This window comes from Botryllus schlosseri, chromosome 11, assembly GCF_051294905.1.
Source record: "Botryllus schlosseri isolate E-star chromosome 11, Bs_hap1, whole genome shotgun sequence".
Classification (NCBI taxonomy): Eukaryota; Metazoa; Chordata; class Ascidiacea; order Stolidobranchia; family Styelidae; genus Botryllus; species Botryllus schlosseri.
This window is the reverse complement of record NC_137246.1, coordinates 25,189,662-25,216,102: the sequence shown is the minus strand read 5'-3', so window position 1 is coordinate 25,216,102 and position 26,441 is coordinate 25,189,662. Positions and strand designations below refer to the sequence as shown.

At 40.2% G+C, this 26,441-nt stretch overlaps 1 protein-coding gene across 3 annotated transcripts in view; it reads left to right on the top strand.

Moving 5' to 3' along the window:
* The window catches only part of LOC145450391 (uncharacterized), a 72,775-nt gene that overhangs the window by 5,625 nt on the left and 40,709 nt on the right, over positions 1-26,441 (top strand). For all 3 annotated transcript variants that reach the window (XR_013918484.1, XM_080328913.1, XM_080328912.1), the window contains exons 3-14: positions 3,780-3,916; positions 4,420-4,543; positions 9,214-9,359; positions 15,050-15,220; positions 15,500-15,599; positions 15,665-15,771; positions 16,363-16,467; positions 20,994-21,032; positions 21,791-21,962; positions 24,361-24,471; positions 25,403-25,478; positions 26,159-26,254. Coding sequence is in view for 2 of the 3 variants with exons in the window: in XM_080328913.1 (XP_080185039.1) it covers positions 3,780-3,916; positions 4,420-4,543; positions 9,214-9,359; positions 15,050-15,220; positions 15,500-15,599; positions 15,665-15,771; positions 16,363-16,467; positions 20,994-21,032; positions 21,791-21,962; positions 24,361-24,471; positions 25,403-25,478; positions 26,159-26,254 (1,384 nt within the window). In the remaining variant the exon portion in view is untranslated. The remainder of the gene's footprint in view (positions 1-3,779; positions 3,917-4,419; positions 4,544-9,213; positions 9,360-15,049; positions 15,221-15,499; positions 15,600-15,664; positions 15,772-16,362; positions 16,468-20,993; positions 21,033-21,790; positions 21,963-24,360; positions 24,472-25,402; positions 25,479-26,158; positions 26,255-26,441) is intronic.

Below are 26,441 nucleotides of genomic sequence, written 5' to 3'. Positions count from 1 at the left end.
CGTCCAACGCTAGAGGCTGAAGTAGTCTACGTGGCAACGTGTTTAAGAACACGCGATAAAACATCGACTGATACTACGCTGTTACTCGTCCGTTGACGGTTGAATCAGACAACTGTAGCTTCGAAATTTGTCAGGTGATGTTGTGTTGGCCTTGCTGCTAAGTTGCAGAAACAGCGAATATTCGCACATTACGTTGAAGTTTTATTGCACCACATCTTCTCTGGCAGATTCTTGGGTTTAGCGATATTCTAAGAATTTTGAACAATGCGTCGGTAACGTCGTCGGCAATTTTAACAATGCCTCGAAATATGGATTGCTGGGCTTGACACCTAGCTGGCAACGTTTACCTAAGATCAGGGGACATGTATAACTCCGGAAGAAACTATCGTGGTATCATTTTAAGCTTCTACGCTTCGTTACGACAAATTTTCTTCGACAAATATGACACATTGGTCTTACATAACAATACTGTGCCAGTAGCAATTTCGTTCATAATGGAAGATGTCGCGGGCCACAAAATAATCGTCTGCGGGCCGCATGTGGCCCGCGGGCCGCGGGTTGAGAACCCCTGATCTACGCAGTCAAACGCTTTTTTTAGGTCGAGAAAAATGCTACATCCCACATTTCGCTTCTCTGAGATATCATAGTACTGTTCGGCCACTGTTAGGAGGGCATGAGCGGTTTGGTGTTTGTTTCGGAAGCCAAATTGTTGAGGGGAAATGACAGACATTTTGGCGAGGAATGAGGACAGGCGGGAGAGGAGCAACTTTTCGAATACAATCCCGATGCATGGGAGAACGGATATTGGACGGTAGTTGGTGACATTAGTTCTATCCCCAGCTTTGTGTACAGGGACTACTCTGGCTTTTTTTTAGATAGCTTGGGTAGACTCCATTTTCTATCATGAAGTTGAAAAAATGGGCCATATATTGACCGATATGCAGGCTTATCATTTTTAAAAACCATGATGGGATTTGGTCATAGCCGTCGGCCTTGTGCGATTTCAGTTTGTGGATGGCTACTTCTACTTCGTATTTGGTCGTAGGTTCAAGCACAATTGACTGGGATATCTATCTCACCTCTAACCTGGCCGACACAGGTTTTGTAATATTCATTGAAGTGATTCGCGATGGCCGCCGGGTCTGAAAGTTTGTTTCCGGTATCCGAATTCACAATTTCAGAAACAGACTTATGGCCTTGTTTTCGATGTAGGAGAGAGTTAAGTCATGACCATGTTTTTCGAGTGTCCTTTATGTGTCTGTTGAAAAATATCTCATTGTACTTTGCTTTTGCCTTGGAAATGAGATGCACGGTGCGATTCCTGAAATGTCGAAATCTTTCTCGTTCATGTTCTGGGCAGTTCTTGGTGTCTATTCGGTTATGCCACCGGTTACGTTTACGGATAAGTTGAATCAGCTTTGTGGTCATCCACGGATTTCGCTTCAATTTTCTTTGACTTCTCGAAAGGCGCTGTAGAGGTGCAAATTGTTCCAGCAGTGATTTGATAGCAGACATAAACTCTACAAATTTTTCGTCAAAGTTGTTTACGGAGATGTGGGGGATGGCTGATGTTTTAAATTGATTGAATGCGGCATCATCGAGCGCTTCTTCGTCCACTAACTCTCGTCGTCTGCAGAGGTGATATGTTTCGGGGGGTGTCCTTTGTTGTTCTTGTGATAGAAAACCAATATGGTTGTGGTCACTGATTTTTGCCGAAATGACAAATGGAATGATTTCCATGTCGCGCGAGTTGGTATATATGTGGTCGATCAAAGTTCTTGACTTTTCGGTTATGCGTGTAGGCTCGGTGATCATTTGGTATAGACCGGCGGATTTGATGGCGTTGGAGTATGCGTTGCCTTTGTGTTTTAGAAGGTTTATGTTAATATCTCCCGCAATGAAACACATCTTTTTGTCGCTGTTGACTCTGTCCAGTGAGCGCTCCAACGCTTTTGCGAATTGGTTCATGTTTTTCGTGGGATGACGGTATAATACGGCCACAAGAAAAGATTTGTGAATTCCAATTGGGTGATCAACTTCCAGCCATAGCTCTTCGCAATCTTTGACATTCAGATCGTAGTCCGTCCAAATTTCGTAAGAAATTTTTTCTTCAATGTAAAGACCAACACCTCCGTAAGATTTCTTTGACTTCGGTGCCGGAGTATACTCGAAGTTGTAGCCCGATATATCAACGTTTTGCGTGGGTTTGGTTGAAAAGTTTATTTCTGAAATTGCTACGAGGGTAGGTGACTTCAGGTCAACGATAAGGTCTTTTAACTCATCATGGTGGGAATTAGATTGCAATCCTCTGATATTTGTATGAATCAAACTAATTTGTTTACCCTTCGGGGCTTGCAGAATTGATGCCGTCTCGTTGATCGATATTGAGTTACACTTTCTGATCAGTGGGAAACTATTCTTATTCGTCATGATTCCGAGTTGAACCAAATTTCCATGTTAGCTTGTCGGTGAATGGAGGTCACTGGATGCAATCAAATCGGAGCAGGATTATTTAGGATCCGGATTTTAGCATTGGCGATGGAAACAGGATCCGGATGGGGTCCGGATAGCATTTTATAAAACAGGACTGGATCCGGATCCCCAAAACCAAGATCCGCAGCCTACATCTCTACTAGATAGGCCACAAATTCAACCATTTATTCTGATCTTTCGTGGTTATATATTTTTTCTATCTTCCATTAGCCCATCAGGTAAAGTAACCGCAAATGTGTTCTCGCGCGTCGGAAATATGGTTTATCGATTACAATCATGACTAGGGCAAGTTTTTGCAACTTTTTTTTACAGCTTCCGGCAGCTTCTTAAATACTCGTAAGATATGTAGAATTCTGTTTTAAGCCCGTTGAAGGAATCTTACAGTGCAACTTTTTGCAACTTTTGTCCATTTTTTTGATGCAACTTTTTGCAAATTTTTGCAACTTTTTCGATTTTTCATGAAAGTATTTTCGATTTTGGTGAAGTACACGACCAAATTCGACTGAAACACCGTAAATCAGCACAGAAATAACGCTTTTACGGGTATTTCGGGAGCTGAACCGAAAAATTGCCTTTTTTTGGTCAACCGAGCAAAATGTGGTCAAAATGCAACTTCTGCAACTTTTGTTAAAATTGAAAAAATAAATGCAACTTTCTCAGGTTTTTAGTGCAACAAAAACTTGCCCTAATCATGACGTTTAGTAACCGCAAGGTTCCGTGCGGTAATTTACAAATAAACGACCCGGTTTCGTGTACCATGCTAAGAAGGTGCAAAAAGGTTGAACAGGTAAACGCACTCACTACACTCCTGCAATATAACCTCCGTAAGGATTAGAGCATCTAACTCGTTCAGTCAGAAAGCATTATGTGGTACCAGAAGGTGCAAATAACCGTATTTACATCCTCCGCTGTAGTGGAAATCTGGTAAATTCACCTATTAATTGGCCACCCACGCATTTGCAGTGTAATAGACTGATTCCAAACTTTCTTTTTCCCTTTGCCCGACTGGAATGAGTCAAGCATTGAGCCGATTTTCTATCAGCTAAATTGACTGAACGGCCTAAAGGTTCCTCCCCATAATCGACCCTTTCGTTATATCCGCACCCAATCACTCAAAGTCGCCTCCAAGTGGAAATTCATCCAATTCCGGCACCACTGGTGTAATGATACTTATAAAATAACGACCGGCGACAGAACGACGAGTCCTTAAGTGACCATGACAGGTCCAGCATCCCTACAATTCTTTAGCGCCGCTGAAATTCACGTAATTCTTATTTACATTCCAGCAACGGTAACGATGAGATGCAGTACCACGCGTCAATCCACCACGATAAAGGCGTACGCTGTCTCTCGAAAAAGTCGAATAAGTCATGCTTTTTACCGAGACGGTATCAATGCGACCACGAGGTGGATTGTTTCGACGGTAAGTATTGATTATTAGGCTATTATTATGATAGATGGCAAAAATGAGATGGGTGAGTAAAGCAGTAAGTAAACAGTGCATGCATCGGGTGATGTTTAAAGGTGATCGTGATTACTATAAGATGGAAGAAATGAAAACGATTATTGAGGATTACATTACAGTTTCGGTCCCTTGATATTTTAAATCAACCAGCGTTCAAAGGCGATGGATTTACGCCACTATAGAGGGCGATGAACAAACTTAAACTACCCAGTTATCGTCGTCGTATAGAATCATGGCTGTTGTCGGCCCATTTGTATCAATTGTTGCTGGCGTACAAGCGTACTGACTTTACCTCAATTGGTAATCGCTGCTTCTATCCTTGAGTACCAACGACAACTACTTTGGCGATCTCTGCATGTTGTTTTGGATGTGATTTTTTGCAATCATCTCATTAACAACAGTTGTTTTTTATGTTTGGAGCTACAGCAACATCAGCAATCAAATTTTTCTTGTATATTTAGGGATTGACGAATGTGGGTGTAATTCAACGTTTCAATGCAACAACGGCGATTGCGCTCTGAGAACTCAATTTTGTGACGGCGCAGAAACCTGCAGAGATGGCACTGATGAAGTAAAATACCGCAGGTCAGTTTTATCTTAGTTGATGAACGTGAACTATGCGCTGTTATGCGTCGGAAGGGGGTATGAAATGAAATACTGTCGTCAAGTCTTGTTCTAAATTGCGTTGTCTGTTAATGATGGGAAAGACTTTATAGTTAACACCCGAATCTGTCGTTTCCGCGTCTGGAAACCGGGGTTGTATCACACGCATATAGTCTTCCATAAGTTGGATATCATGCATCCATCACAGGCATCACTATATAATCTAAGCCAGTGCTCTTCAACCGGGGTGGTCGTACACCCTAGGGCAGGGGTGGGCAAACTACGGCCCGCGGGCCGCATGCGGCCCGCAACACCGTTTTGTGCGGCCCGCGAGAGTCTAAAGAAACTTATTAAAAATATTGTTAAATGCGTACTAAATATCGAATTAATTCAGGAACTAATTAAACTTTTTCTTAGTATATTTCACCATGATAATTCTAAGGTATGGTTCTCAAACTGGCGGGCGTGCCCCCCTTGAGAGCGTGAAGGCATCTGAATGGGAAGTGGCGAAGCCGAGCTCGACTGAAAAAATTTTTCGCGCTCCGCGCGATTTCCACCCGCTTCCTAATTATTGCTCTGTATTTAGTCTGAATTTCATATGTAAAAATCTATCATCCACAGACGTAACCTTCCATGCCATCAAATTATCCGTTAGGTTTTCTAGCATCCTGTTTGCGTTTTGTGATATGACGATAAGGGAGCGCGAAATCTTTCACCATCGCAAGGGGGGCTTGTCTTTAAAAGTTTGAGAACCCCTGTTCTAAGGTAAATACTTCCAATATTAGTTTTATGTTTAATTTATGACGCGACCGTCTCAAGGCACCCAGAGTCATGGAAGGTTTCAACTGCTAAAAATCACAGAAATCCTAAACGAAATTGACATAATTCTGATCATGAGTGTGATTTCAGATTGGCCACTCCAGCTTTAACTATTTTAGTGCTGTGCTTATAGATTTAGGGTATTTATATTTTATCTGAAAATAGTAGAAGCGTGTTTGAATCTAACATGGTTATGCTGCTGTTAGCATTGTGTGTCCTGGAACTGAACCCAAAGAGGAATTAGTAAATCTATGAACAGATCGCTTCTCACAGATTTAAATTTCAATCCTGTTATAAGAATCGAGACAACCGACTTTCATCTCTAATGTTTTGACAAATTGGTCATTGAGGTTGACCAGCCTATGAAATCTCGCCACTGTTTCGGACGCGTGTATGATATCATCAAAGCAATGTTTGGTTTGTTTTAATTAAGCATATCTAATATGTCCATATCCTCACTATAATCAAATACCAATATTGCATTTTGGTTTATCATCCCAATTTTATATAGTGCGGCCCGCGAATGGATTCAGATGTTGAATGCGGCCCGCGAGCTCAAAAGTTTGCCCACCCCTGCCCTAGGGTGTACCAGAATTTGCAAAGGGTGTACCACTCGGATGGGGTGTACAGGGGTGTACCAGATCCGAATTACAATGAGCCGATGGCTAGCTATTACAAAGGCAGGTTTATGGGTCAGGACAGGTTGACGCACAGGTTAATGAGCATGCAGCACCGTAACTGCCACACCCCAAACCCCCCAATTGGGGGGCTGAGCTCGAAGGGGGCGCCAAATTATTTCGTGAATTAACATAAATTATGGCGTATTTTTTGAAAATTTATGCAATTTTTTCCAAAATTTTCCGCGCTGCGCGCGATTTAAAGTTGCCAATTATGTTCATTATTTGGTACTCTTCCACCAAGAAAAAACACGCAACATTTATAGAAATGGACATATCGGCGTTGGCCATTAACACGCCACCACGCACCAAGATATATAATGATTTAGTACTTATTACATGCGACTCCAAGAAGTGTGCCAGAACGATCGGCAGCGCTAAAAGCTTGGCCGAAACGGACTGCCCTTCCGCAGACCGAAAACTTCGTTATATATACCAAATAATAGGTTTGATTGTCCATAGGCGCCTAAATGACTGGCGCCATATGTTCCTGTCTTGGCAATCTGAACCTCAGAAGACAAATACCATCGAGCAAGAAAAAAATATATCCCAGTGAAGAAATACCAATTTGAAATCGTGTGCGTCTTTTAGTTTAGTACGTTAGAGCAATTCTATATTTTTGATATAGCAGACAGGAGGTCACGAAATAAAATCATGTAACGAAGTCATACGAACGGGTCCGCCCACCCGAAAATGTTTAATTATTATTTATGGGCCCTACAGTTTCCGGTAAATCTGATAACATGAGCAGAGAGGACAAGATATCGATAGCAATATATATGCAATGCAATCTTATTGGCCGATTGTATCATGAATTATCGAAAATTTTCGCGCTTCGAGCTGGCACACTAAACAGTGCAGCAAATTTCTCGGCAAAAGCGAACACTGTGATGAGGGGTGGGTTTATCACCCTATGGAACCCAAAACCCAAGTTTTTGTGAAGGGGGGGGGGGGGCTGACGAAGTGCTGTTTCGTTCCTGCCAACGGGTATACGCCCGAAGATGTCTAATTATTATTGGGATGTCCTACAATTTTAAAACAGACTTCGCTCAGCTCTACCGGTGAATCTGATTACGTGAGCAGAGAGAGGATCGAAATTGATAGCAATATATATGTAATTCCCGATCATATTGCCCGATTACATTCTTGAATTACTGAAATTATTCGCGCTTCGCGCGTCTAGGCGGGAAAAGCGATCTCACATAACGTACTCTAGGCTTACCATATTTTCAAATTTTTCTTTATTTATTTTTCCCGTAGCAATGCGGCTACTGGTTGGAATCGCACCAAATTTGGTGTGTAGGCTTAAATTAGGTAACCTAACAATTTTATCAAGTAGCCAGTACGATTTGAGAAAAAAAAGTCATTTTTGAAGACCCCTAATGAACAGGGGTGTACGAGTTTTGAGCAAACGTTAAAAGGGTGTACCACTTCGAAAAAGGTTGAAGAGCACTGATCTAAGCTACTACGTTGCTAATAAAAGCTCATCAATTATATTTTAATCGCTGAATCGGCGTCTACTACCATAATTCCTTGAAGATATGCGATAACAAATGATCGATCGTCCTAACGCGACTATGAAAGCAGCGATCGCCAGCAGATTGGCTTGACGACGAGTATATAGGGGATGCATCGCTGATTATAGATCCTATACGTATGACGTTACGTATTAGTATCTATATTTTTCTCTCCATCATGGGTTGTACTAGACTCACTAGAGATTACTATTGTCAATTTAGGGATTTTATCTTTGATTGAATGACAAGGGTATCTCGGGATACTCAATTTGTTGTGTATATTCAGCTATACGTAATACAATTTTGCTATCGAAAACGCGCGTTAATTAAGCCCCCTTCATAAAGAGGGATGGTTCCAAGTTCCTTGGTGCATATCATAAGATCGGAATGTAAGTAAGGCAATATCTCCACACAATCAAGACGGCAACAAAGTCTGATAACCCGTTGCATGAAAGGCCAAGCAAAGGTATAGTGACTGGAAAGGTTGATATTTGACACGTCACAGTCATGAAAATTATTGCGGTACAAATGGATGACTATATAATTCGAAGTCGCTAAATATGAACTGTTTTGGGTAACGCATAGGCGAGGTAAAAGTATTCTGCCTTGCTACTCAAGTTGAAATAGAAGTAAAGCCGTTAGTTTCCATTGAATTACAAGTATAACTATCAATTTCAAATGCACGACGAAACTACTTCAAGTGCGGAAGGGGAACAAGAAGGGTTTGAAAAGCAATCAAGTATAACTAGCTGCAAAAATATATTTGGTCGAGGGGTTGCATATTTATAGATGTTGATCTCAAGGGGCTAAATGTCGAAATTGGAAGATAATCTTGGCGACTAACACAAAAAGACTAATCACTAACAGTACAATTATATAAATATACAAACGGCGCGATACAAGCGTGATTTCAGGTGGTTATGATGACAATTCCATTCATAAAAATAATGCAAACATATCCCAATGCTATACTTTTTACTTTTAAAATTCCATGTTGTGCCAAAATACTGTTTCAGCAGTAGTGCGAGTAGTCTACAAACAAACCCCTATGGGCTGTAATGACTCGTGTCATACACGACTAGAGTCTGACTCAAGGCGCAATTTTTTGCTGTATCGACTTAACTCGGATTATTTTCGCCAACATGGAGAATGACTCGACTCGAGGACAATTTCTGTATTGACTTGACCACGTCACATGACTTGACACATTCTATATGACTTATTCAAATCTTAGGACCGATAATTGGAAAATAGTCCCAGAAACTGTCTTATATCCGTTTCAATAGACATGTTTGGAGTGAAAAAATGAGTATTATGAATCCGAAGCCTTTGATATCACGCAAGAGTTTCGCAGAAGTGGATTGAACTTGGACTTGACACGTTGGTGAATTGAAAATGACTTGTCTCGACTCGAGACAAAACTATAGAAGTCAAATTGACTTTTGACTCGGAACCTTGTGACATGGTTACAACCCTGCAAAACAGCTTGTGTCTATAGTGTACTACGAAAATGTACAAGTACTTCGTTACTGATCAGTGACCACCTCTGTGTAGGTCGCGTTTCACCATTGTACTAAAGAGGATCTCGTTTGGAGTCAAATGTGGAATTTCGGTCATACGTTTTCGTTTTATTGTGCAGGGCAGACGGAGGCTTTCAATGTCAAGTATCCAAGAGGCACGTGACGCTGCGCTGCGTTCTGCCAACGGTCCACGTATGCGACGGCAAGTCGGAATGTAATTGGGGAATAGACGAGTGCTTCTGTGAGAATGGGAAGCATACGAAGGGTGAATATGTTCAATTCGGTCGACACTTCCGCACTTTGATTTATACAGAAGAGGTCAAAGTATAGTCAAGAAAGCTACTCAAGTAGAAGTAGAAGTAGTGACGAAAAAATCCACTCAAGTAGGAGTAGATGTACTTTTTCCATAAGCAACCTAAAACTACTTGAAGTAGAAGCAGAATTGATCGACTTTAAATCTACTCAAGTAAGTAAGTAGTTGTGAAAACGATCGTGATTCGTTCGCATGATGGATTGAGCTATGTGAAAGGTGCAGAGCTTGATTCATATTGATGCATAGCAGGAGGTATCAATTTTCGACAGAATAAGCATTCGTCCGTATCTCGTGATGCATATAATATTGATATAGAAATGCGATACTAATCCTTTGTTTACACCAAGAAAATACCATCGCATGGCGTCCTTCCCCATATTATAAGGCCCGCAGTTTAGTGGGAAAGCAATACGGAGAAGTTGTATCGGATACGGCAGGTGTGTCAAACATACGGCCCGCGGGCCGCATCCGGCCCGTCAGACGATTTCATCCGGCCCGCGAAGCAATTCTGAGTAAATTCAAAAATTCTCTATTTTCCAGCACATTTCTAACAAATGTTGAGATATTTTACAAGAAATACTTCCACGCTCATAAGCCTCATTATAATCACCCGGTTACGTCCCTATGGTCTCGCTCTAGTTACCAGTCTTATCGCTAATAACAAGTCGGTAAAATTGTCGTTCAGTTTCAAGAAGGCAAAAAGTGCACACGAAGTTCAGAGTTCTATACAAATATGGACCAAAAAGTATTTATTCACAGAAGCGAAAACGCCAATGCGAAACCGTTATCTGCAGTTTAAATGAAAAATATATTAGTGCCCAAATATAAACGTGAAATATCCATGGTCGCACTCGCACTGCTTTGTCAATTTCGACCCAATAGACCCCCAGACATGAGAGAAACCGGACTCGCGGTTTAATATTAATAAACCAATTTCCAACGTTTAAATGTAAAATATATTAGTGCCACAAATATGTACTTGAAATATCTATGTTCGCACTCGCACTGCTTCGTCACTTTCGACCCAATAGATCCGCAGACATGAGAGAAACCGGACTCGCGGTTTAATAACAATAAACCAATTTCCAACGTCCGCATTTCCAAGCAAAATCTTGTATTGCTCACAGCGAATATGCTGGGCTAACGACAGATTACGACTAAATAAAAGGTACAGCATAGAATATGCCAACATATATCGTCGTTAACGCCACTGATTTAGCGTTTCATAGCTGTATTCAATCAGATAACCATCGTATTTTTGCCAATTCCATTGTTCGCAAATAAAGGTGTTGCGACTTGCTACTTCAAAAACCCTATGATCCTTGTATCATCTACATATGATTTAAGGTATTTAAGTGAAACGCAAGAGCACGGGGTAACATTTTGGAATCAGTTGACTGGTCCAGCCCGGGAGCGATTTGAAGGCTTGAATCCGGCCCGCGACGCAATTTGAGTTTGACACCCCTGGGATACGGTGTTAACACTTTGCGCGATTAGTATAAGTTAACAAAAGTGCAGCGGATCGTAAAAATGCCATATAGTGTAGGATTGCCGTACGTCTGGGATTTCCCATACATATCCGGAATTTCACTGGTAAAATGGCGTCCGGGAGGAATTTCTAAAATATGTCAAAATGTCCGGAATATTGAAGGTTTGAAATAGGCTCAAAATGATTTCGTAAATCCACAGAAAACTTTTTGTTTTGGGCAGATTTATGTCACTTGAAATTTTTCTTCGCGCTCTGCGCGATTTAGTGTCACGATCATTGATTTTATTATGTGAACCACCGCCCGCAAAGTGCATGCAATCAAAAATTATTAAAATTAACCATCATTTACTGAAATAAGTCTAATTGTAATCGCAATTATGGGAGAACGGCATATTACAGGAAACGGGTATGGCCATTTAGATGCTTCAGTGAAAGATATTGGCTCGAAACCTGGGGGTCGTTTTTCTTTATTATGGGGTTCGCAAAGATGTTGAACGTAATTAGCTCCCAAAATAGTCCGTGAGTAAGTCTGGGCAAAGGTGCTAACCTTTTTTCAGTAAACAGCTTGTCAAATTATGAGTTGCGCCACAAAACATTTTCAAATTAGAAATGGAGTTGCGACCATGAAAGGTTGAAAACCACCGGATGTGTCCGAAATTTGCTCCACAAAAATATGGCAACCCTAATTTAGTGTAGCTTTATTTTTGTAAAATAGAGGCATTATATACACTTGCGTTTACACTTCAACATATAGGTTCTTCAAACAAAAGAACTGAAACTAGTTAGAACCAGACATGGGGTAGTCGCGATTAGTAATCGTAATCGATTACGACGATTACAGCATTTTCAAATAATCGTAATCGCAATCGATTACATTCGAAAAAATTCCGAAGTAATCATAATCGTAATCGACTACTTCCCATATCTAATCGATTTCTTTGTGAAAGAACGATTACTTGTTATTTGTACAATGACTATTGCGTAAACTGAACATTCGTGAACAAGTACGAGATATTATACCAGGTTCATGATAGCACAAACGTCTGACTTTTAAATGCCATTGTTGATTATTACGTCAGAAGTAGCCTATTAGCTTTGCTATTGATTGCGTAAGAAGTATCCATGGTAAATAGATATTCGATGTACGTACAATAAGGTGATTGTAAGAACACCCGCCGTGCTGTATATCAGATTATCAACACGTTTCACACGCCAGTACCTCGCAGCAGGATAATTATTCACAGCTCTACCTAGTTTAAAAAGTAACTTGTTTATTGATGTTTCGTTATGCTTAGTTAAACGCAGTTTGACCGTTGCTGCTTGACGAGCAGTAGGCCTATGTATAGTACGTACTTACACCGGACAAAGATTTGAAATTTTCTACTCGTCAAATAGAACATTACGGTTTCCACAACGAAACATTAAAAATCAACAGCTGCTGATGTATATTATAATCGAGCCGTTTTTGCCGTTTCTCGTAACGGCAGCTTGCATCGCAGTACATATCTGTAATAAGTTAGAGGCAGAATTTTATGCTCTCTTCATCTTATTCTCATATGACTCTACCTGAAACGGACGCCAATCGTGATTTCACAATTCTTTACTCAACATTAGGACCTGCCGCCATAGGCGTGGCCTTATATATCATGTTAGCGTGGGTTGTTGCTAGAATCAGGACCATAACAGCATTTCGTACCCCAGTCCAAACGTTGGTCTTTGGCTCCCATAGGGTGATATTTTCAAGTTGAGAACTGAATTTCACCAATAATATTGGTAATTGCATGATATTATTATTAATTTGTAATCCTCTCTCTGCCCCCGATGGTCAGATTTACCTGTAGAGCTGGAGGCACGTAATTCATAATTATAACGTCTGGTATCTTGTTATAACTACTTTTAGTGTATGTTGTTAATTCGTGACCTTTGGTCTGTTATAGGCCTATAATCAAAAGATATTGTTGTATCCCAAATGTGGCAGACTAAAAGAGAAACATTCGTGAGACGCACACAAAAACTGTCATGTCTTTAATGCTCTGTGGGTGCCCTGGTTGCATTCGCATGTTGGGCTCTGATTGGAATGACCGGGCTATTAGTCACGCCCGCCCATGCGGCTATTGACAATCGACACATACCCTTAGTTTCGGCCGAGGTCTTTCTTTAGTAGCACACTTCTTGAAGTCGCGTGTTGGTCGAAACTGCATGTCTTTTGGTGTGTCGTGGCACGATATTGACTGGAAGCTAAATGCCTATTACTATAAATTAGGGTTGCATTTAAAACAAAAATCAATTTAAAGCAAACATGTTTAAAACAAGACCCTTGTTTAAAACATGTTTTTTATTGTTTTTGTTTTTAAGCCATGACGTCGCGAATGTGGATTGACATTTACAATTGAAAATATAGGGTAAATATAGCTCCTTTGACGAAATATACTACTATAACTGTATTGTACTATAACTGTTGAACCGACTATTTTGAGGGGTTCCAACAATCCCGTATTATCGATGTGCGTCGGCTAAATCGGGTGGTAATCAGCCGTAGGCTCATACATGTTTTTTTAGAATGCATTTACACAATTTTGGCATAATTTTACAAGTTAAAAAAACTCAGAGTTCCCTCTTATAGATTAGGACACGCCATGGGCTGCTAGATAACGATATGATTTGTAGCCTAATTGCTGGAATGCGACACGGTCGTTTCAAACGTCATGATGGTTCATAGTCATTGTCATGAAATATTTCATATGGGCGACAATGCGGTGTAAACGGAACCACGCAACCTGCTACCTAAATTATATTCACCGATACTTTCGTGAAAACATATTTGTCACTCCATATATCTACTGTGCGCTAAAGCGCCACGAAAATTTTTGGCTTTACTTAACTTTTATGAAAATAAATGTTGGTACTCCGTGAAAACAGCCCCGAAATTCTTTAGGCCATCTTTCAGATTGGAGGATTAAGCTACTTCTACTTGACAAACTGAAAATAGCGAAAAGTAAGCTTAGTGGATCACAAAATTTTACGAAGTAGAAGAAGCGGAAATTAAAATTACTAGAGTAAGTAGCGCAAGTATCGGAAAACTACTTGAGTACTACGAAAAAGTAGAAGTACTTCGTTACTGACCACCTCTGGATTTATATTCTGGTTCATGTTACGCAGACTCATAAGCAGGAGCGCATATACGAATGCTAGCTTATAACAGATACAGGAATTGAATAGTGGGAGAGAATTAGAGAGAGAGAGAGAAGAAAAAGAGAGATAAGAGAGAGAGAGGGGGATTAGAGAGAGAGAAGAGAAAGAGAGAGAAGAAATAGAGAGAAGAGAGGGAGAGAGAGAGAATAGAGAGAGAGGGAGAATATATATATAGAGAGAGAGAGCAAGCAATGAATGAGGACGACCTCGCAGTCGTGAGAAGAGAGAGAGAGAAGACAGAGAGAGAAAAGAGAGAGAAGACAGAGAGAGAAAAGAGAGAGAGAGAAAGAGAGCAAGCAATGAATGAGGACGACCTCGCAATCGTAATGAACTGTTATTATTAGAGCCTGACTGATTAATGTGTTTGTCGATAACATCGACAACACTTTGAAAGAAATATCTGTGTCGGCCACTGGATTAAATTGTATCGGCAATTTTTGTGACGCCACAGCATGGCAGTAGGGCGTCGGGGAATAATACCCAACGTTTGTTAAACTGGGGATATTGATATATTTCACACAGCTTACATGCAATGTTGGGATTCAAATTTTAGTCAACCGATTCTATCACAGTTGCAGGTGTGTAGAGATAAGCCTTTCTAGCTTTTCTCATGTCTATTGTCCATGAATAGCAATGGCTGTAAAGCTGCTCAGATAAATGCTTCCATGTTTCGGATCAGGAATATCGGCTGATTATATCGAAGTTATCGGTGGAGGTGCTATAGTTATCGATTTTATCGGTATCGTCTCAAACATCCCATATCTGGCTTTAGTTATTATTATTGTTGTATTTAAAAACAAGTTTAATTACGCATATCACAGCAATGGATTTTTATTAATGAACTGTTGGTCACAAAGTTCCTTGTCGTGTTGAGCATGGCCAATTGACCATACCAGGCACTATGCAACAGTGTGTCAATGATATTAATGTTATAACAGTGCTATTCTCCGCTTGCGTTTAGCGTACGTTAACGAAAAATGCTTCCGTTGTCTGGATGGTACATTGATTATTCCAAACCACCACCTTTGCGACGGAATTTTTCACTGCAAGGACTTGTCTGACGAATGTCTGTGCAGCAAGAGTGAACAAGAAAGAAAAAATACCGATGAAATATGCGAGAAGATGTGCAGTGGTGAGGATGGTTATGGTTTTACATAACAATAACCGTTTAAAGAGCTTCCTTTGAGGTACAGAGCTTCAATATACAGTTTAATAATATATGCATATTGCAATAAACCCGAATATTTTCGGGTGACCCTCGTCAGGGTCAATCGTCGGCAACTAGCAGAGAATTGGAAAGAATATTGTATATCAGCATTCGTAACAATGTTGATAGCACGCTGCTCTACGTCATATAGGATGAAGAAGTCGCGTAACCAGCAGGTCACATCTAAACTACTATTTTGCATAGGAAGCGACTGCGAATGTCCAGGGCAGTTGATATGTCAACCAAAAGCTGGACCAGCCTCCGAGCGCGTGTGCGTACAACCAGAATCGATATGTGACGATACGTAAGTTATTTTAATGTTTCTATCCGTTGCTGTTTTTCAAGCCTGGTACTAATTTTGCGATTTAGATTCGATTGTGCAGAAGGTTACGACGAGAACTACTGTCCGTTCGTTAATGAGACGTTCGTATGCGCAAATGAGAGCGGCAAAGTACACAATACTCTTGTTTGCGATGGTATATGTTGCTTTTTTCTCATATTACTTATTTTCAATGTTAATTACATGTAGTTATGCCTGTGAGATTTTGCTTCTATAATTGTTGATTTCCATATGTCTTTTGAACTTCACTCAGTACTGGTTGGCCGGATAACGATAAGGACGTCGTCTTCACATTGATATGATATGAATTCATGATAAGGATTTGAACTTGCTGTGAATCTCTTATTTAACTCAGTTTTAGGATATAATACTATTTCTAATCAGCTAATTTGCTCGACGCACAAAGTTGTGACATAACTATTTATTGTTTCTTGCGCCACCTATAGCGTTGCGTTCACCATCTAAATCTGTCACGCGGTGTCAGAAAAGACCAGTCATGGTGTTGCCTGTTGTGAACTGAATTCCATCGGGCTCACATCTTCACGGGGTGTGTTTGAAAATTTGAGTGACTTATAACAAAATCATGGCTTTAATAGATAGATGGAGTGGGAAAAGTGAATTTGTTGCAAGATTGTAGCTTAACTAAATACGTGAATAGTGGCATCGAGGCCATCATTGAGTCACTTCCATGTCCGGCCTTGGTCGATAAGCCTCATTGCTCCTGCAGGGAAAGCTGATTGCGCAGACCTGTCCGATGAAAAAGACTGTCACGACACCAAGATAGTTTGCTCGATGTATACCAGAAAAGGACCGGGCTGGACTCATTTGAAAGGTATTTACTAACTTTCGTCGATATGGTAATGACTGAGACAGTGATTCCCAAACTGTGTGTCGCTAGAGCAGGGGCGGGTAACATACGGCCCGCGAACAGTTTTCCGTCTTATATGATGATGTGGCCCGCGGCTACAATCTGCCGAGATTCCCCGCTACTTGCTTACTACTTCAAATTTTAGTGACTGTATGTTATTAATGTATGCGCACTGCGCAGCGTGCGAGAGTGGAGCTTACGCGTAGGTTCGTCGAAGCGGGAATAAAGACTTGCATTATCGGCATTCACAATGTACTCAACCCTAATATCGTTTGTGGTAGCCTAATCATGGCCTTTGTCGACTACAACGGTCATTTAAACCAGGCCGATATTTACTATTTTTGTTTTCGCAGCCGCCGACTTGTAGCACGGCACACTTCTATAGGCTTTTGTAAGACACCACTTATTTCAGGGGTCGCCTACGCAAAACGGGTTGCTGGCCACTTTTCAAATGTCATAGAAGCCGCGGTCCGCATAAATTCAATATCGAGATAAAATAGGCCTCATAGTTGAACAACGATGCTATCTCGTCACCTACTCAGCCCTAATGAATTGATATCTTGGTAAATTTGGGGTACCGGGTTTATCGAACGCCTTGAAATCTTAATTAGTGATTGCACCGTGTGTTCACTGTTTATTGATCACTTGATCAGAGATAAGCAGACATGGCGGTGCCTGTATGTAAATGTGTTCTAGTTACACATTGTCTTCGTCATTATCGGCGAGAAGTGACATTGCTGTCGTTGAAATACATTCATTAAATACGATTTACACTTTGTATATGTGGATAAATGGGCGGAAAATGTATCGATTTAGCAATCCGGACCGCCAAGTACTTAGTTTTCCTATATCCGGCCCGCCGACTGGAGAAGTTGCCCGCCCCTGCGCTAGATGTTCCCAAGTGTTTTGGAATGAACTATAAATATTTGAAGTAAGGCACAGAGTCAAGCATATACGACTTCGTTCGTCCACTTTTACAGCTTTTACAGCTAGCCTAGTGGACAGGGTCAACTCTAAATCGGCATAAATGACGCCAAATAGGTTATACGAACGTTGGAGCGCGTCATTCGGGAATCGAATCACAAAGTGAGGCCCTCAGTCAACACAAGAAGATTTCCAGTAAATATTTCAATATCAGCTGTTTTAAATTTTGGTATGCTAACTTATGACTTTTGAAGAGTGTTCTCCTTTCTGGAATCCAAAATATCGTAACCCTACTAGCGGTAGGGTAATTCCAAAGTCATAATTAGGCTGCTAGGTTAGCATTTACTCATAAACAAGGAATCAGTGTGCAAATCACGACCACATTATCTGGATTGTATCTATATGTATATATATATACCCAAATGGTAGCTGATTCAGCAACTTGTCTCTTAACACATTGCCCCCTTCACACGTAGGGGTGGGGGGAATTCCCTCATTGGAGGGAATTTAGTAATTTTTAGGGGGGAATCTGGCTTTCGGATAGTAAAAGACGGTACACCTAAATTGATAAACCTATTTTTTTTTCAATTTCACAATTCATTTTTATTGCTGAACTATAAACTATGAAATTAGTTTTCGCCAAATGTATGTTCACTTTGACTCATTTCAACTACATGTATATTGTAATGCTATTTGAAATCTTGCTACGTCGAAACAAATTTCCCCCTGATTTTTTGAAAAAACTAGTTGAGGTGTGCGGAAAGTAGAGCTCGCGAGACGATTTTGTTAGACCCGCCACAGCATTTCGACCAAAATGCTCCTAATCGGGGAAAAGTCATGACGAATCTATAACAAGAGGTTACTATAGTGAAGGTGAAACTTTCTGTCAAGTCAACATCTACCGGATTTTGAAAAAACAGGCCAAATTACTCGATTCAACTCAAAGTCTTCGCAAGCGAACTTGTTATATTTTTAGTCAACAGCTATCTGAGCGGGAAAAACCATGCCGAAGTAAGCGCAATGTTGCCACAACGAAAAGTAGCCATCAATGTAATTTCGATTTATTTATTTTCTAGACCATAGCATTGGCGTAGTCAGGGGAGGCGAAGAAACCTAGCCACTCTTTCAAATATTTGTTAAGTTTCATGAGTTATAATAAAATAGGGTACCTTTGATCAGAATTAATCTACTTGAAAGTTTACTGCGCGCTTCGCGCAAATTATTATTACTGAATTTATTTCTTTTTATTATGGGCATCCCTCTCCAGAAATATATGACTTAAAAAAGATCAAAAGATACCCATAATTTGCGGAATAGGGTCAAACTGTGTTCACCATTCGGAGAGCGTAGAGCCGTAGAATATTCTTAGTATCGCTTGAAACCGTTGTGATGATTCAGTCTGAAGGTGTACCAGCCATTGGTTGTAGGCCCTTAAGTGCATACATTTCCGCCCAGGACACATCAAGTGGTATAAAAGTTTCGGCAAACCTGCATGCGTCTCATCGAACAACGCTCCCTCAGAGATCGGCAGTTATAACACTTTGACCTCCGAATCGCCGATGCATGTTGGCCGAAACTGTCGATATCGATACATCCAGGCGACTTCGAATGCCCTTGAAATCCGAGTCCCACGGTACAAATGCGGAATGCCGGGAAAAATATTTCACCCAGTCAATAGATGTGAATTGGGAAATGCGGGCGTCTCACAAAGAGTATTTCTTTCAGGTTGATCGAGTACGAGCGAGTGAATCCATTATCTCTCGAGTATACCGACAATCTTTACCGCAGGTCACAAATAACACTTCACCTAAGTAACCAACAACAAAAGCACCATCCGAAGATAGCTTGTGAGAACTTCATGATTAATTAATATATTTAACCTTGTGGAATCGGTGCACTTAATTCTCGAAGACACAACTTCCATCAGCCCTGTAAGTAAATTTGATCACGCCAATGCAATATAAATTCAAGTACCAATTTTATTGACCAAATACCTTCACAAACTTTAAAACGTTTTTGCGCTTCACGAGAATAGTGAGCACACTGATTTTTGGTAATATTGGCGATAAACCTCAATGGATAAGTCCGGATTGGCTGTTACCTAATCCGGAAACAATGGATAAGTCCGGATTGGCTGTTACCTAATCCGGAAACGCTGGCGAATCGCGCAATAACAACTTGTTTCGCTACAGAAAGGGTGTATGTGTGCATGTTTGCGCTTGAAAACAACCTCATTTAGGCATCGCAATGTTTTATGCTAGGGGAAATTTTGGTTCAAATATACGCCGGAGTGGTCCACGAGACGGAAAAGGATGGGAACCACTGGACTAGCAGCATTATCAGAGCCAAGCGAAATAGTCGTAGTCGAGAAAAACAACATTATTGTTTAAGCGTGACCCCAAAACGGAAATTTATGAACTCTATGAGTCATAATTACTAGCACTTATAACAGCTGGAGCCCGAATACTCGGCTCGAAGCTAATGTCCTCGATTTTTCCCAGTACCAGTTATTACAAGCGGCTTGTAGTATTTTTGAAACCTTAAAATGTACCTTTTGTATTGTAGACTTTTACTAACAGCGGATTCGGTCTAATTGTCAGGACTTAAGAATGCACTTATAGACTGCGTTGGCCAGCCCACGCATCACAAAGGGGATATACAACCACTTTCACTACAGACGATTCCATCAATTTTGAGAACCAATTAGACATTTCAAGTATTTATCGCCACCAACTCGGCCAAAATCAATGACCTGAATTCTTGTCCGTTCGTATTTATTAGTTCTTCTCTCTCCTGTATACGGCTGTACAGGGGGTACTTTATATTGGCATATTTATGTCACGTTGCGTTATATCAGTAATGTTGTAGTTGTGTCTGCTTGTTACGTCTTGATGAAAGGAAAGACGTAGTTTCATTTTTGTCCTTTATGTATTTACGAGCAGTATGATTTAGGATACCGTATGAGACTGCTCAAATCGCCAATTAGTTTGGATTTACATTACCTACTTCGTACCGATGATGCATGCGATCGCTTTTTGTCGATGTGTGCGTAGTGCTTGCTTACTATTTTCGCGTGAAACAAGAATATATCTCGGTATAAATAGCTTTTCACTTCAGGGGGCGCCACTTGAGAGCTCTTTGATGTCTTGTTTTCGATGCTTCCTGTATGTCTGTAGTAGTTCAAAAAGTGTTGATCAATTGTGGTTCGGAAACAAATTGAACCATATGCTCGATTTTGGGTTTGAATTGATGCAGTAATAATGCAGATTTTGATGTATGATAATACTCGTTTGCTAAGAAGCGAGATAATCCAATATACTGCATATACGTTATATTTAATAGCGCCTCCCCCCTTTTCCAATGTAAGCAACCCTTAAAAATATAGGCGAAACGCTGCTGTTGTAGGCCATTGTATTAGATAGAAATATAATAGGTTGTTACCTAATGCGATACTCAGTCATCCTGTGCATTGGAAGAGCACGATGCAACTGTATGATGTAGATTGTAGTTCATCGCACAGAGGAAATGAATGATGAATCATTGATTCCATTATTTTATAATTTCAGACTGGAACGACAGTGATTCCCATCCACCGTTGAACAGAAGTAAGAATATGCAAAAGAGTTTTTCAAAAGTTTTATAATCAAGGTCGAATCTAAATTATACGCCAACCGAACTAAAGGTTTTGTATCATCCAGAAATACGGTCTCAGCCTATTTTTCCAATCTCGGAAACCTCGAAACCACGATTGGTATCCCGCCTATAGCTAAACTATTTTCATGTCAACGTATTGTTATTGTGTTCAAATGACGACCTCTTCGACCATTTTTGGTTTCTTCTAATGCAGGCCTGTTCAACTATCGAATAACCCGCGAGCAGTGACTAGCTTCACTAGCATAACAATAAATAGATTTCGCTCGTTGCTCCTGCTAGCACCGCTGTACCGGATTTTGTGTATAGATATACTGTTTTACCTTTGTATGACAGTAAATTATTTATGAGCTTGGTCCTAAGCAAATTTTAAACTTTTAATACTGGATCTCTGCTAAAAATAGTTGAATAGCCCTGTTCGTTCGTTTTTTATCCTGGTGGTACCGTCTATTGCTTGGCGTGCTGGTACGTACATTCTTAGCGAAAAAGGTGTGCATTCACACCCTTGTACCACCCGTGATATACGTGTGAATATACATACACCCGTGGTACGTGAAACAAGAAAATACTTCGGACTTACACCACTGTATAAATCAAATACAACGTTTTAATCCAAATGATGCTTGCACATAGGGACGTAGAATAATTCATAATAATCGGAAATTATTGCAAGTGTTTTGTCAAGTTTGATAACAATCACTTCGATCTTCAGCATCCGTGGTGTCTGATTTATGGAGATTAGGTGTTGCTGGCTGGCAACTCCATTTTCCATACTACGCTGAGAAGTGCGATGGCTTCCCATTGTGTGTTGACGGCGAAGACGAATGCGGTGATTGTGCGGAGAGACCGGGCTTTTGCAACTTCATTACAAACCAAAATCTAACGTACGTTAATCAATTGCTTGGGTTATGTATTATTGATTATGACTGGCACAGATCAGCATCCAGTATTGCACCGACTGTGCAGTAAATACACTACTTGAATCGGACGGCACTAACGAAAATTCTTAGTTAAATATCGAGTTCTTCTGCTTAGCGTCGGACGGAAATTAAAGAAATGGTGCGTCTGAATACGTCAATTCTCAAGTAACTCAGTGTAAATGGATATCACTGAATGCACGAGACTGATAAATTTACGATATAACTACACCTAAACACAAAATGTCTGGTCTCGTTGCATATCCCAACATTCCGTCTTAAAACATACCTGTTTCAAACATGTTTTAGACGAAGGACTTTCAATGAAATCATTGAGTGTATTTGTTAACAAATAATGTAAATATGTCACAATGGCTCACAAATTTCCGAACAACCATGGAGTGACACCAGTGAAATAGTTATAATATATGCGATATGACCCCTTTACGCAGTCGGTGATTCAGCAGTAGTGAATATTTTTCAGCAATGACTCGAAATCATGGATCTATTTGGAGGGATAGCCACTCCCCGCTGGCGACTAGCTAGGGTGATATTGAAATTTAAGATAACATTTACGAGCTTTTGGTAACCTGTTGTATACAGCCTTATATTAATGTCACCGAATTCCTTCCCAGGCACATTTACTGAGTAATCAATTGAGGCTATATGCACACTCAAATATGATCTCGTGTCACTCAAGCCAACGAAAAACAAAGATTTGCGATGCTACTACATCGAATCAACCAGCTTAATGCAGCTCTGTCGACTATGCCTGGAGGCCTTTTAGTGGTTGTAGTGAAAATATACAAGTGTTAGTAGAATATAACTTCTCTAGCTATATATGTCGTTCACATGCATACAAATGTAACAAATATATTGTAATATTAGATGTTATTTCCATAGATGTGTGGTCGTGACTGAATTATAGCAACACGAAATAAATAAACAATAAAAAACATGTTTTAAACAAAGACCATGTTTTGAATATCTGAGTTTTAAATGCATCTCCAGGGGCCAGCATCTTGACGTGGCTATCTTGCGAAGGGCTACCCCCATGACCATAAAACTTTCTCAGCTGCTAGGTGTCGCTATGCTATAAACATAATATCAAAAATTGTAATTCTACTCCATAGATCAATCAATCAATCAATTAGGTTTATTAATATTTTCATCGTTTCAAAACATCACAAGACTGCGATAAAATTAAAAGATAAGAAGGTGTCAAAACAACATGGAGTAGCTTTTAATATCAGACACCCACCTTAGCCTAGGCGAAGTAAAGAAGAGGCATGCACACTGAAGGAAAAGTAATGCAGAGAATATAGGACGCACGCGACAAAATGAGGTGGCATGTGGCGGAGGGCGAGGTCGATGTTAGGTCGTGGTCCGGTAATCCTGAAGACTGGCTAGTATTTGACACGAGAAAAAGTGCGCTGACACGCGACATATCGTAACTGAAAATTGTGATGCTTTTCCGATCTAACGCCGGTTCAAGAAATAATAGAACAGTCCTTCATGTTGTTTTGAAAAATTGGGTGCAACTCGTCTTGGAGAAATTTCGTTTTGAAATTTAAATATTGTATTGTTTTAAGTTTGCTGTGAGGTTCAATAACTCAGAGCATGGTAGAGCTACGATAAGAAACTATTAGCAAATCATAGGCCTGGATGAAAAGCCTTCTAAAAACTCTGAGTAAATCAGATACGACAAATATTTCATACAATATTTTAATTTACAGTGAAGCGACCTAATGAAATTATCTAACATTTTCGCAGTAGAAAATGTTAACGGTATGCCCAGTAAAATTGAAATTTTGCGATTTTACTTATGTTGTTAATAAAATAAGGGTATATGATGTAAGAACAAAGGTACCCATAATATTAAGCAATGCCCTGCATGTGCCCGCAGTGATTGCCTATAGAGAATAGAAATGATACAAATTTCACATAACAGGGTTGGTCATTACGTGAATCGTGTAAGTACGCTTGGTAGATCGCGGTAAATGGCAACATAGGACGGCGTGGTGCTGACCAATGTTCCCTTGAAGCTGCGCACGTGCGCAAATGCGCACTGCGCAGTGACGACACGGTCTCTGCGCACAGAAAATCGAAGTTGCGCACAAAAAATCCGAAGTGATGACCTTTTTTAGTGGTTACGCACTGTTGTCCAAGGGTCTGCGCAGTAAGTTGGTGAGTGTGCGCAGACTCATCAACAATTAGAGGGAACATTGGTGCTGACCCACACTTGAGGACGGTCTTGTTTTAGTCAAAATGAATGCGATGACCTATTTAAAAGCCCGAGTTCGAGAGGCAATTCTGGAATTCCCATCCTGTTTCTTTACATTGCTATAAACTCGCATGTATTTAGATGCCCGATCAGTAAGTCCAAAATCACCGGTTATGAGGTATGCGACGGCCAACCAACTTGTAATGACACAGCGCCCCACGAATCCGAAGACGAAAAGGGATGTCCTGGAAGGTAAGTAGGATTGCAACTATAGAGTTGCATTTAAACAAATGGTTGTTTAAAACACTTTGTTTAGAACATGTTTTAAACAGTGTTTTAAACAAAGGCCTTCAAAATATAAATATTTGTTTCTTAGATTCAAAAGCATATCATATACATGAGATATGACATAACCTTGAAGGAAATATCTCATTTATCAATACCTTTGTGCCGTTCTACGCACTCTACACAGATCCTTGACCGACAGGTCATAATTGCATCAGCTTTTCTGGTCGGTGATCGCTATCAATCAAAATCTAGTGTCGGTTTATCGATGGTACGACGTAATTATAACATCTAAAATCGTGAGATATTGAGGAAAATGGCAGTTGTTTGACATTCAGTCTGGTACGGGAAACGGCGGGATTAAATGGTAGCACGTCGCTTCAATCAGTACCCGAGAAGTAGCTCTTGGTTGCAAAAACGTTGGTGACCCCTCAGCTATAGTATGTAGAATGTAGATATAGAGGATTGTTACGGAATGGATGTTCTGATTATGATGACCACCGTCCGTAAAATGCTGCAAGACGATGCAGTTCTGGTTAAATATATTCTTGGTCCGTATATAACAGGGTTTGGAAGCCTATTTCGGTAAAGGAGCTATTTTTACCCTATATTTTCAATTGTGAATATGAATCCACCATGTCGTCACAATTGAATATGCATGACGTCATGGTTTAGAAAAAAAAAAACAATAAAAACATGTTCTAAACAAGGGCCTTATTTTAAATATGTTTTTTTTAAATTGAATTTTGTTTTAAACACAACCCTAATTACAACACGCACTTAGACAGCATCCCTATAATTTGGCCTTGTTAATATAGTATACTCATGCTAAAAAATGTAAAATGTGTAAAAATGTAAAATATGTAAAATGTAAATAAATGTCGTGTTTTTCATGTAGGTTCTATTGCGCAAACGGAGGTTCCACGCGCCTTCCCATTCACATTCCTATGACACACAGATGCGACGGACTTGCTGTGAGTATCCATTTCAATACTGCATCTTCAGGCGATGAACTAACGACCGTGTGTGATAGAGTTTGTCTGCGTAGTGTACAATGCATGCATGTTGCGGTGCGGGTGTTTGATTCGATTATGAGGTTGTTAGGGATCGTTTTCTGCGAAATGCTGTTCAGTTAAATTCTTAATATCATTTTAAACTATTGGCTTGTGTCTAATATTTCGTTACTGGACAGAGGTGACCAAATTAGTCAGTTTTAGTACTCAAATAGCGATGGGAGTGACGCCGTCTACTCAAGTGCAGGTAGAAAGAGATATTTCCAAGTAAAAAATATGCCTTCTAGTCCTATATTTTTTCACAAAAAATGAAATCTGTTAAGTAGAAGTTGTCTAAAATCATAACTATTTTAGTAAATAATACAAGTAGGTTGATTCTACCTGATTAAGACCGAAAATTAGAAGTATTTCGTTATTGACCGCCTCTGTGCATATACGGATATCTTGATTGAAAAGACGTAAACATTTCCACAAACTACATACCCCGCGGATTTGTATGGAATGTGACAAACGCTGAACAGGCATATCCTTTCAATTTGATTATATTATGATTACAAGGTTTTAAGTATAGAAATCACCATGATCCGCCGCAGCAGTCGCCATCATCGCTGCAGCATATTAGCAACATGGATCTTATTCAGGAATGCGACGACCAAAGCGACGAACTGAACTGTCCGGCGTCGACACATTTTTACTGCACGGAAGGGGGCTCGACATTGTTCATCCCGAGAGACCAGGCAAGTATACAGCAATATTCGCATCAAATGGGAATGAATTCCGAAAATATAACTTGCAACAGCTATGATACAGACGTACTATTCAGCATATTGCATATACACTATTATTAAAGTCAGAGAACATATGATATACCAGGGTTGTAATCAAGTCACAAGTTTTGACTCGAGTCAAGTAGAGTCATTTTCA